This window comes from Erinaceus europaeus, chromosome 16 (genome assembly GCF_950295315.1).
Source record: "Erinaceus europaeus chromosome 16, mEriEur2.1, whole genome shotgun sequence".
NCBI lineage: Eukaryota > Metazoa > Chordata > Mammalia > Eulipotyphla > Erinaceidae > Erinaceus > Erinaceus europaeus.
In genome coordinates, this window is record NC_080177.1 from 29,063,989 (window position 1) to 29,077,471 (window position 13,483).

General features: G+C 39.9%; 1 protein-coding gene across 12 annotated transcripts in view; it reads right to left on the minus strand.

The window, feature by feature from the left end:
• The window catches only part of SYNE2 (spectrin repeat containing nuclear envelope protein 2), a 429,917-nt gene that overhangs the window by 196,016 nt on the left and 220,418 nt on the right, over positions 1-13,483 (minus strand). For all 12 annotated transcript variants that reach the window (XM_060174850.1, XM_060174845.1, XM_060174844.1 and 9 more), the window contains exons 45-47: positions 7,453-7,794; positions 3,300-3,455; positions 1,355-1,620 (exon numbers count right to left, since the gene is read on the minus strand). In XM_060174850.1, the coding sequence (XP_060030833.1) occupies positions 1,355-1,620; positions 3,300-3,455; positions 7,453-7,794 (764 nt within the window). The remainder of the gene's footprint in view (positions 1-1,354; positions 1,621-3,299; positions 3,456-7,452; positions 7,795-13,483) is intronic.

Sequence of the window (13,483 nt, forward strand, 5' to 3'; positions counted from 1 at the left end):
TATTTCCAATTATTTAAACCTACTATGCCACCATCTCAATTTAGAATAAATTTACTGTTTCTATTTAAAGATGTATTTCAAGAAGAGAGAGAGAGAGGAAGCGACAAAGAACAGGGCTCTGTTTAGTTATGATTTGTTGTGGTGATGGTGATTTTTTTACCAATGCTCTGCTTCTTCTTCTAGCGTTTGCCAGAAGAAGAAGCAGAGCATTGGTAAAAAAAAAAAAAAAAATCACCATCACCACAACAAGGCTCTGCTAAACTCTGGCATCTGATGGTACTGAGGTTTGAATCTGGAACTTTTGGTGTCTCAGGCATGAAGGTCTTTCTCCTTAACCACTACAGTGTCTTCCCAGTCTCTGCTTAGCTGAGTACTGGTGTCAGTGACTGAACCTGGGACCACAGAGCCTCAGGAATGAAAGTCTGCTGTGCTACTGTGGTGCTGTTTCCTTGGCCCTAAAATAAATCCTTGACAAGTAAATAATGAATTCTATAGAATTTAAATAGATTTGATAAAATTTTATAGCATAAATTGTTTAGTAGACTAATTTTTAAAAATTAATGTTTTAGTTATAAAATAAATATACAGTGGTCCGGGAGGTGGCACAGTGGATAAAGCACTGGACTCTCAAGCATGAGGTCCTGAGTTCAGTCCTTGGCAGCACATGTGCCAAAGTGATGTCTGGTTCATTCTCTCCTCCTTTCTCATTAATAAATAAAAAATAAAAATAAATAAATAAATAAATATAAAAGCATATTGTTTGCATGAAACTAAAATTGCTCCCTCATGGAACTGTATCTCATATCACAAAATATTAAAATAACAATAATAGCCTTTCATAAAATAAACTTATAAAACTCTTAGTTTGTCAAAGTTAGCATTTATTTATTTTACCAGAGCACTGCTCAGCTCTGGCTTATGGTGGTGTGGGGGATTGAACCTGGGACTTTGAGGCCTCAGGCAGAAGCATCTCTTTGCATAACCATATGCTATCTCCCTTGCCCTCCCTTTTATTTATTTATATATTTTTTGCTATCAGGATTATCACTGGGGCTCACTGAATGTATCCAGTGTTTTTTTTTGGTCTGATTGAGGAACACACACAGAGTGATGAGAAACACAGAGAGAGAGAGAGGAGGGAGAGGGAGGGAGAGGGAGGGAGAGGGAGGGAGGGAGGGAGAGAGAGAGAGAGAGAGAGAGAGAGAACACCTGCAACACTGCTGCACTGATGATGAGGATTCCCCCTGCAGATGGGGGCCAGTGACTTGAACCTACATTCTTGTGCATGGTAAAGTGTGTGCTCCACTAGGTATGCAACCTCCCGGCCCATCTCTTCTTAAATTCTTAAACTTACACTTTTAGACTTTCCTTTTCTGTCAACAAGGCTTTTGCTGAGGATTCAACTGCAGCGAGGTGTTCCTGAAAATCTTCAAGAAGACGATATTGACTTTCTTTGTTCTTCTTTATGGTCATAAGTGTCTGAAGTAAACTGTCTAAATGGTGTACCGAAAACCTTGCATTATTGAGAACCAAGGCATTTGTTTCTGTTTTGCTGAGAAACTCAGTTTGTCCTGGTCTTTCAATGGCTGCTTTCTGTGCTTCCAACTGCATGTACAGTTCCTAAAAATAAATTGAGGGGCTCTGTAAATATACATTCATTCACCCATTCATTTTCTTTTCTCCTTCTTTTCTCCCTCCTTCCCCACTCCCTTCCTTCCAATAACACATTATCTTTCAGGAAGATGCTTTAAATATTTCAGTTGTAATACACTAGAGTTGGTGTATTGCATCAAAGTAAAAGTAGGGAGGAGGTGGGTGGAGAGTACAGGTCCAAAAAGGATGACAGAGGACCTAGTGGGGGTTGTATTGTTATGTGGAAAACTGAGAAATGTTACGGATGTAACATTTACTGTCGAATGTAAAACATTAATCCCCCAATAAAGAAAAAAAGTCAGACCTTCCACCTTGTGTACCCCATAAAGAATTTTGGTCCATACTCCCAGTGGGGGAGAAGTGATAGGGGGAAGATGACCAGAGGGCTCTGAACTCCAATTCCATCAAGACCCAGAGAGAGAAGAGGAGAATAAAAGTGGGAAGGACAGTCAGAAGTAGTAGGTGTGATTTAGAAAAGAAGAGAAGGCAAGACCACAGGAAAAAAATGGGGAAAAATATATAAATACACATAGATAGTTAGAGTAATAATAGTCAACCCATATCTGTGATCTTGGGAGAATTAATGCAGTTTCCAGTGGAGAGAATGGGATCACAGACCTCTGGTGGTGGGGAAGGTGTGTAATTATACCCTGGTTATCTTATAATTTTGTAAATCAATATAAAATCACTAATAAAAAATTTAAAAAATATTTCAGTTGTATAAAGAAAAACCAAATGACTTTTATTTAAAATTAGTATCATGTTATAATAGCAATTAGATGGCTCTCTTTTGGGTTTGGTAATGTCTAGAGGAAAAAATATCTTATTCCTATTTACAACATCATCCTTTTTTCTTGTCTTAGATATATGCATGTGTTATGTAAACTTAGCTAAAACTATTGGGGATTTAAAAGAAAACTCAACATAGCCATAAGTATATAAATAAACAGAACTATGTAAACATATATGTAAAGAGAAAGGAGTAATGTAGATAATTAGGAAATATCAATTTGTCAAACTCAGAAGAATACATATGATTAAGAAAAATAATGATGGGAGTCCGGCAGTGGGTTAAGCGCATGTGGCACAAAGCGCAAGGACCGGCAGAAGGATCCTGGTTTGAGCCCCTGGTTCCCCACCTGCAGGCGAGTCGCTTCACAGGCAGTGAAGCAGGTCTGCAGGTGTCTATCTTTCTCTCCCCCTCTCTGTCTTCCCCTCCTTCCTTTTCTCTCTGTCCTATCCAACAACGACGACATCAATAACAACAATAACTACAACAACAATGAAAAACAACAAGGGCAACAAAAGGGAAAATAAATAAATATAAAAAAATTAAAAAAAAGAAAAATAATGATAAGTCAGAATCTCTAAATTTTGTTACTGAATAACTAAGTTTTGAGGAACTTTGTAAAAGAGGGGGAAAAAAGAAACCCAATGCTCATTAAACTCTCCCACATTTTAAATGTAAAGATTTATACAACTTACTGATTAGTACATAATTATATAGTTACCAAATTGATCATCAGGCAAAGGTTAAGTAAGACTTTTTCACTCCGTGCAAGCAGGTTTTTGGGTAATTAAAATATATTGTATTGCACTGGGTAAATCATGCAATCAATTTGTCAGTGTTTTTCTTGTTTCCATACCTCTATTTCCTTTAATTGTTCATTTCTTAACATAACATCTAATTCTAAAGGTTGATTTTGCAGCTCATTGACTTTCTGCTCATCTTCAGTGGTTTTCATGCTTTCATGAACATCGGGAGAAAGTTGTTTTGACAAAACCATTTCCACAGATGAATTCTGGAAGCATAAAAAGAATAATTGCTGATCAGTTTAGCTTCCAAACAAATGTTTTTAAAATTTCCTTGATGGATAAGCATTCCAATTTCTTGTATTTACTCAGATTAAAGACATTTTAAAGTCTACATAAGTACTGTCAAAGATGATTTTCCATGCAATATTTAATACTTATGTTGGTGTTGATAAAAGAAACTTTTTTTGATATAAGATAGTATAAAGTCTAACACTGTTCAGTGATATATTAAAACATAACTATAGTCTTTAAAAGAAAAAAATAGCTTCAAACCCCTGTCGACATGTAATTCTGTAATGTAAAAATAAATAATTGAGAAAGAAAAAAGAAATGGGAAAAGAGGTCAGAGTAAACAATAGGCATTCAATGTTATCTATAGGAAATACCAATCTCATACTAAGAATGAATTATGCCTTAAACCAACTGGTAGTAAGAACTTCACCCTCTATTTGAGAGAGAAAAGAAAAAGTCTGTCAGGCACCATGGAGTGGTGAAGGCAAGGGACCTCAACGATAACCCTGATAGGAAGGGGGAAAAAAAAAAAGGCTGCTGTTATTCATGTGAATTTAATACTTATCCATGTGAACCATGGTTAAAATCTACCTGGAGGAGAGGATCTTAGAGAGAAAGACTCAGGAAAACTGCTGGGAGGAAGAAGAGAGGTGCCACACCACAAGTTTCAGAGCCCAGGAGAGCTCTTTGCCGTGAGGAAAATTCATATAAGTCATGTGCCTCCTTTCTACCTTATGGCTACCACCACTAAAGTATCTCCACAGAGTCTCCTGAGGAACAAAAGAATCTGAGGCTCAGATACAAAGGCCTAAGAAAATTTCACTCACTAATCACCTAAGATTTCAGAAGTCACATTCTCCCTTACTTGAATGTCCATTGACCTGGAGATTAATAACACTTGTAAGATGTCATTTTGCAATCTCCCTGGAGTGGTCAGATAGAGAATTCTGAAAAACCTGAAGTCACCCCCACCCCCACCCCCACCCCCAACACCATTTGGCTACCAACTCTAAAAGCCATGTTTCTACTTTGGTTGAAAATCCAACAGAATCCCTCAAAAGAACATTTCAAACGTAAAAGGTAACATTCTTTTGCTCATGGCAACAGGTTGGAAGGCAGACTCAAATCCTGATTGGCTCCTTTGATCAATAACCAAGGCTATTTTTTATTTTGACCTTGCAAGCTTATTTGAAACATTTAATTCATGCCATATTTCAAACATACCTAAAAGAAGGAACATGCTAATTACCCACAATACACAAATAAGTAGATACAACTTTGCATTTTAAAAATATAATTTAGGGGCTATGTGATGCACCTGGTTGAGCACACGTTACAAAGTGCAATGTCCTGGGTTTCAGCACCCAGTCCCCACCTGCAGGGGAAAGCTTTACAAGTGGTGAAGCAGTGTTGCAGATGTCTCTGTCTCTCTTCTTCTCTATCATCCCTTTCCCTCTTGATTTCTGGCTGTTTCTAGCCAATAAATAAAATTAAAAAATTAATATAATTTAAAGATAATTGACCTTTATCTTGGGTAGCTATGAAACTGTACCCCTGTGACAACAGTCTGGTAAATCAATATTCTCTCAATAAACTGATTTGACTGGAAAAAAATTTAAAAACAAAACTATATATTGTTGAAAGTCTAATTCTCATCTTTTTTCACCTTTCTCCCCCAAGCCTACCATTACTCTGAAATGCATGTGAACATGTTTTTAAACTTTTAATAGACACTACTATTCATATAGTTTGATGTTTTTTATTAGTAATTCAATACTGATTTATCAAACTACATGTCAACCGGGGAATAATTCCACACTGATCTCACTACCAGAGTTCTGAACCCCAAGTCCCTCCATTACAAACCACCTCGGTTCTCCCAAGGTTGCAGACATGGGTTGTCATCTCTATAACTATCTGTCTACATCTGTACATAACTGCCCCCTTTTCCTTCCAGGTCCAGTCCTCTCTTCCCCTCTAAGCTACACATATCCCTATTACTACATCCAAATATTTCTCCCCTTTTCATCCTCTCCGAGACCTGATGAAGCTAAAGTTCAGACTCTTCTTATCATCTTCCTCCTATCACTTCTCCCTCACTGGGAGTATGGATCAAAGTTGTTTTGGGGGTGTAGAAGGTAGGAGTTCTGACTTCTGTAATTGCTTCTCTGCTGGATTTGGGCATTGGCAGGTTGCTCCATACCCCCAGCCTAAAAGAAGGCCACTTTGAAGACACAGTTGATAGATACATGGTCCAACCAGGTATTCCATTACAAATATATTTTCACCGAGTTACCAAAGTAAACAACTCCAGAAATAGCCACCATTTATTCCAGGACTAAAAACTCTTTCTCCAGAAGTGGCCATTTTTTTTGTTGTTCTAGTAATGACTAGCTGTGTTCCTGGTGACTCCCTCATAGCTGGACACCCTCTGTGATCATCTACCTTTCATAATTTCCTATGGATGCCATCTTAAATGTAGATTTTTATAAATGCTCAGAATTCTTTTGAAAAGAACAAAGAAATGATTTAGACACACTAAATATTATACCCAATGACAAGAAAATTAAATATGTAATTACAGACAAAAAATTTTTTAAATAGCAATTATATCATATAGGTTAGCATTTGGGAAGGATGGAGGAAGAAAGATAATTCACTATCAGGTAAGCTATAATTTCACTTAGTAATTTTTTAGAAAAATAATAAAACTATTAGTTTCTCTACTTTTTCTCATTATCATCCCCCCTTTTTTGTTTCTACCAGAACACTGCTCAGCTCTGGCATATGGTGATGCCAGGGACTAAACCTGGTAATTCTCATGGCTCAGGCATGAAAGTGGCCAGGGATCTGAATGCAGTACCTTGCACTTGGTGAAATACGTAGTCTACTGAGTGAGTCATCTCCCAATCTCTATATTTTCTTTTTCTATTCATAGATAATATGTTGAATACTGTTAAGAACATTTCTTTTATTACATATAACCTAAAGTCTCATGCACAGGGTCCTTGAACCTTTAAGACAAAATTTTGTAGCAATATCTAATATTGTGGGATTTATAAGAAATCTTTTCTCATTGCCTTTTCTCATTGGCATTTACCCTTATTTTATGCATTCTAGTCTGATTTCGTTAGTCCTCCATGCACTTCTACTTTGGAAAGAAAATAGAGTAAATGGATGCCCTTTTTGTTTCTGTTGGTTTCGTAGTCCATAAAAGACCTGACAAGAACTGTACCTGAATGGTCTAACTTTCACTATGGTTCCACTTGACCTAGGGTTGTGAAATACTGAGACCTTGTCAAAACCAGTTTGTTGGATGGGTCTTTGTGCCTTTTCCATTTCATTCTCTAACTTATGAGAAAATATTTTAAGAGCCACAGGAAAATGTACCCATTTGGGTGTTTAGAAGGATAACAAAGCAACATTCTTCTTTCTTTTCTCCAGGGAAAATTAGGAGCCTGAATGTTGATATTCTCATGCCAAATGATCTGACAACATTTAAAAGTACATTTCCAGTATAGGGTTAATATAAGAAGAAATAGAGAGGAGGCTATCCTTTCAAATAGTCTCTGATACCATTATAAAATCACCCCTCCCCCTCGAAAACCAAAAAAACCTCTTGGAATTTTTTTCCCCTGAGAAAAACAGGCAAAACACATTTTCTTTTCTTTTGTCTTTTCTAATTTGCCTTCGTGCTCTTGACCCAAGAAACTGTATCTGATTACATATCAGAGAGAATAATAAACTTAAATTGATGACTGACATTTCAACCGACTGAGCAGTAATATTTCACCACTGAAATCCTGGGTAGTTTTCTAAGAGCTCTCTTTACAAGTGGGCATCATAAATAGTCATCACATTGAGGGTTTAATTATAAAATCAGAAGGCTTGATTCACGACCCTCTTTTCAGAACCCAACACCTCTTCATTCTCAGATGTGCTATCTTAGCAGATGCAATCACAAGCACTTACCTTGTTTATGTCCCAGTCTTTTTCCAACTTCTCCACAGTAGTTAACTCCTGAGAGGACTCCTGAACATAGAAAACAACTTGCTTCTCACTGTCTTGCAAAGTAAACTTTTCTTTCTTTTCTTCTGAGCATTTTGATTTCAAAATGCTGTTGAGATATTTTTCCAGCTCCTGCTCAGCAGACTGAAGTTTATTTTCCAAACCTTTTTGTTTATCCTTAAGTGATTTTATTTCATCTTTAATAATCTTCTGTCCTGCTGAAGATGTATTTGGATTGATGGATTCGGCTAAGAGTAACATCTTTTCTAATGTTCCATCTTGCAAGTTGAGTCTGTTCTCTAGTTCCTGTAAGTGGAGAAAAAAAAGTCACAAAGTACCTTCGTTCACTTGTTACAAAAGATAACTGACTTGTAAATCATAACATACTCAAGTTCACTAATGAAAAATAGAAAAAATATTTGTTAACCCATCACAAAGAAGAAATCACAAGCTAAACTTAAGTGAATGGAGCAGTCCAGATGAAATACTTTTTTTTTTTTTTTTAATTATTTATAAAAAGGAAACACTGACAAAACCCATAGGATAGAGGGGTACAACTCCACACAGTTCCCACCACCAGAACTCAGTATACCATCCCCTCCCCGGTAACTTTCTCCAGGGTAATTGCTGGGGCTCAGTGCCAGCACCGTGAATCCAATGCTCCTGGAGGCCATATTTTCTCGTTTTGTTACCCTTGTTGTTACCCTTATTGTCATTATTATTGTTGTTGTCATTGCTGTTGTTGTTAGGACAGAGAGAAATCGAGAGAGGAGGGGAGACAGAGAGGAGGAGAGAAAGAGAGACACCTGCAGACCTGCTTCACTGCCCGTCAATCTACCCCCCCCGTAGGTATGGAGCCGGGGGCTTGAACCGGGATCCTTCTGCTGGTCCTTGCACTTTGCGCCATGTGTGCTTAACCTGCTGCGCTACCGCCTGACCCCCCAGCCTTCCTATTCTTTATCCCTCTGGGAGTATGGACTCAGAATCATTATGAGGTGCAGAAGGTGGAAGGTCTGGCTTCTGTAATTGCTTCCCCTGAACATGGCTGATTCCAGATGAAATTCTTAATCAGATATCATGAAAAATCACATAAAGCAACACAGAAAACTCCTACAACACACTTCTGAATATAGTAAGCATTTAATACATATTTGTTGAGTATGTATTTTGTTCAAGAAACAACCACACTAAATAAATGCCTAATACTTGCAAAACAATGAGAAAAAAATAAATCATTCTCAATGTGCTTACATGAATCTAGTGTAACTATCTAAAATTCAGAACAAATAAGTCATTTTATCTAGTGTACTATCTTAAATACAGCAAAAATTTAATCAACATTTAGTCAAATATGAATGAAATAATTTGAGAAATCTAGATTCAAAAGGAATTTGAGATACCATACTGATGTAGAATATACCTTGTAGCTAGCATTTGAACTATGCAGGATTTGCTAGTCACTACCCTAATGGGAAACACATCAAATATTCATTCATTTATCCATTCCATTAATAGTATTATGGTATGTTGTATGCTTTATATTGGGTTGTTCTAGTTCTCCCCCGCCAAGAGAATTGGATCAGTCCAGTTAGTTTTGCGGGCCCGCTTGGCCCCGCCCCTAGGAACCCCGCCAGAGTTCCAGAGTTCCTGAGTTCAAGAGTAAGAGAGAGTGCTTGTGCCGCCGCAAAGAGACAGCAGAGTTCTGTTTGGTGATTAGTTTGTCTTAGTTTATGAATCGTTGTTCCTGAATAAAGAAATACAGCTTCCCTGCCCAGCCGTTGTCTCCATGTCTCTGTTACCCGCCCGTGAAGCCAGCCTGGCCAGCTGGAGCCTCCGAATTTTAACAACAAATGGCGCCCATGTGGACCTGACCTGCGCATCTCTCAGATAAGTAAAGACAATTTGGCTACCTATGCACTATGGCCTTCTCTTCTGCTTGTGAAGAGATCTCCAAAGGCCTCTGCTCTTTCTTCACGAGACTGTTTTGCTGTTTCTGGAACATTTATGTCTGGACCACTCTGTGGTTTCCACTCGCTCGGGCGAACTCAGAACAGCCAGCGGGAATAGCCAGCGGGTGGGAGGCGAGGCGCAGAGCTGCTGTTTCCACCTGGTTAAAAAGCCAGCCAGCTGGCTGCACCCCACGCACCGCGCCCGCAGCCCCGCAGCCCGCAGGAGGCTGACGCCAGCACACAGGAGCCCGATGCCAGCACGCAGGAGCCCGATGCCACCACGCAGGAGCCCGATGCCAACACGCAAGAGCCCGATGCCACCACGCAGAGCCCAATGCCAGCACGCAGGCCAGCCCACAGGAGCCAGCTCTCCACCGTGTGGAGCAGGGCACTGGACGCGTGATACCTCCACGCTGCTCGGCCACTGCGAGCAGGGCAGCAGACATGGCAGGGCCATGGGACAGGGCCTTGGCGGCCCATCATGGCCGCCACCCTTGGGCACCTAGGCCCACGCCTTCTACAAAGCTGGCCTTCCCGCCCTCTTGCTATGAATTCTGGAACGATCCCGGACCTCCTGGACCTCCCAGACCCCCGGGATCCCTGCCGAAACTGGGCACACGAGATCTCCAGCTGCTGGGCCGGTCTGAAGGCAGACAAGCTAGAGTATGCAGAGATTCGTGCAGAGATCGCAACCTACAATTCCTAGAAGTGAAGCTGCGCGGGAAGCCACCTCTGGATGGTGAACCGCCCCCCCAACAACTAAGACAGTACAGATTTAAATTCGTGTTTAAAATGACATGTCTTTGTAACAAAGGTTTCTCTCCTTGTGTATTAATGACCATGTTTATGTGTATGTTTAAAGTTTGGTAAACAGTAACTTTAAGGCTAAATTCTTACTAGTCAAAGTTAAATGAAAAAAGCTTTTCAACGTAATTCTCATAAAGATAAAATTAACTTACATTTAAAGTCTGAGGTAAAAATTAGTTAACAATCAATATATTTTAACTAAGTTGGTCTAAACAAAAGGTTAAATAGACTTGTTGATATGTAAAACTCTCCATTTCCTTCTCTATTAGAAATGGTAGATCGCACAATGGCTATGCTAATTATTCTCATGCCTGAGGTTTCCTTTCCTGACTCCATCTTGAATGGGTGTAACAAAAGGTTAAAAGACGTTGTTGATATGTAAAAGTCTCAAATTCCTTCTCTATTAGAAATATGCTAATAACAAGTTTTGTTTCATAGTAAGTAAATTGCAGCCAGCTGCCTTTGGGACTCTAGGTCGTTCCCCGCCCCCATGCAAATGCCCGTCAAGGCAAGTACGCCCCCCAGAGGCAAGAAATGTTTTTTTTAAGCTGATAAAGTTTTGCCCACAGAGGCAGAAATGGCCCCCTCAGGCCTTCCCTTGGCAGCACACTGGTTCTTGTTACTTGCTTACATGTTTCTCCATGCTTGTGCCAGTTTCTTTTTAAAAAATGCCTGTATGATATATGTTTCTGTTCGCACCACACCCTTGATACTGTAGTCATTTAGTTAAAAAGAAAAGGGGGAATTGTTGTATGCTTTACATTGGGTTGTTCTAGTTCTCCCCCGCCAAGAGAATTGGATCAGTCCAGTTAGTTTTGTGGGCCCGCTTGGCCCCGCCCCTAGGAACCCCGCCAGAGTTCCAGAGTTCCTGAGTTCAAGAGTAAGAGAGAGTGCTTGTGCCACCGCAAAGAGACAGCAGAGTTCTGTTTGGTGATTAAGTTTGGTTTAGTTTATGAATCGTTGTTCCTGAATAAAGAAATACAGCTTCCCTGCCCAGTCGTTGTCTCCGCGTCTCTTTTACCCGCCCGTGAAGCTAGCCCGGCCAGCTAGAGCCGACGAATTTTAACAACAATGGTAGAATTTGAAATTGCTACACTCCACTGAGTAAGATAAAGAAACCAAAGAAGTAGAAAATTGTGACTACTGGAGACATGGCTATGGAATAGGGGCTAATTCAGATCATGCTCCTGATAAACTAGATGAAAAAAAAATCACCTGAAAATTCAACAAAATACAAGGAACTTTCCAGAAATTCACTAAGCCACAGTGCCACCATGCCATGTTATGCTGCCACTGCCTTTTCGCTCATGATTGTATCCAGAGATACCAAGCTTGAGATATCAACCTTTCAACCCCAATAATCTGGTGAGACCTTTCCTAACACATGGACCTTTCCTAGCATATGGTCCCACTTCAGATGGTGCTTTCTCTAAGAAAGTTAAAGATCCTAGATATAGGCTCGGGCCTAGAGGACTGGGTACATGTATCCATAAGAGGGGTACAACTCCACACAACTCCCACCACCAGAACTCCATATCCCATTCCCTCCCCTGATAGCTTTCCTATTCTTTAACCCTCTGGGAGTATGGACCCAAGGTCATTGTGGGATGCAGAAGGTAGAAGGTCCAGCTTCTGTAACTGCTTTCCCTCTGAACATGGGTGTTGACAGATCGATCTATACTCCCAGCCTGCCTCTCTCTTTCCCTAGTGGGGCAGGGTTCTGGGGAATCAGAGCTCCTGGACACACTGGTGGATCAGTGTTTCCATTATGTATGTATGTATATATATATATAACTTTATATATTTATATATATAAAGTTAGGGGCAACAATGTACCTCAAAGTCAAAGTGCTTATAGTCTTTTGTGGTTAGATTTATAACTATTTAACTTGACCAGGTGGTAGTGCACCTGGTTAAATGTACACGCTACAGTACACAAAGACCAGGGTTCAAGCCCCTGGTCCCCATATGCAGGGGGAAGCTTCACAGGTGGCGAGGTAGGACTGCAGGTGTCTTTCTGTCTCTCTTCCTCTCTATCTCCCCTCCCCTCTCAATTTCTCTCTGTCTCTATCCAATAATAAATAAATATATTTTTAAAAGAACTATTTAACTCAGCAATCTAGTAAAAAGACCTAAAGAAGGCACCATAATTTTTTAAATCAATATTTATTACTTAGGCTTAGAGAAACCCTTCCCTTCTACCTCCTACTTCACTGCCTTAAATCACTGTATCTACTCAACTAAGTACACAAAAGTAAGATACATCTCTTAGTCTCATTTCTGTTTCTTTTTTTGGCCTCCAGGGTTATAGGTGAGGCTCAGTGCCTGCATTACGAATCCACAGCTCCTGTGGCCAATTTTTATTTTTATTTTTTTTTTCCCAGGGTAGGACCGAGAGGAATTGAGAGGGGAGGGGAAGACAGAGAGGGAGAAAGATAGACCTGCTTCACCACTTGTGAAACAACCACCCCCCCACAGGTGAAGAGCCGGGGGCTCGAACTGGATCCTTGTGAGGGTCATAGAGTTTCATACTATGTGCACTTCACTCAGTGCGCCACAGCCCAGCCCTCCCACCTCCCATCTCTTAATCTTTCTGACAGCATCAACATTATTATCAACATTATCACCCCCTGATAATCTTTAGAAGAAAGACTATGTACAGCTGGCTAAGAGATAAAAGTATTTATCAACTAAAGGATAATTATTGTCTCTATGACAACTTTTATTAGAGTCATCAAACAAGTAAATGCAGTAAAACATGGTTAGCTTAGACCCCACTAAAATCCTAGGTGTATTTCCTCCCTAACTTTGAGTTCAGACCCATAAACCTTATAGTGGTTTGGATAAAACAAATGATAGTCAATGCTTTAACAACTGGGAGAAAGCTCAAGCTTGTCAGGTAAAGAAGGGACTATAAAAGCTGGATATGGACAAAAGAATGGTTCAGTTAATGATGGTCACTTGGGTCACTGCCAGGCCACCCCATCACCTGGGGCCCTAATGAGGGACTCCTCAGATTCCCTCATAGATACAAAATGGGCCTAAACCTCTAATAGATCCCACTTTCCATCATCATTGGTCACTTCCATCAGGAACATCATAATAAGTCCTCTTCTGGGCTTCTTCAGGACTGCACCCACACTATGAATTAGCAATGGTAAGAATTGCCCCAATCTCCGAAGAGAGGCTGGGTCATCTTAATGTTCCATTCAAGGAAAACTGGTCCTGAAGTGAATGCA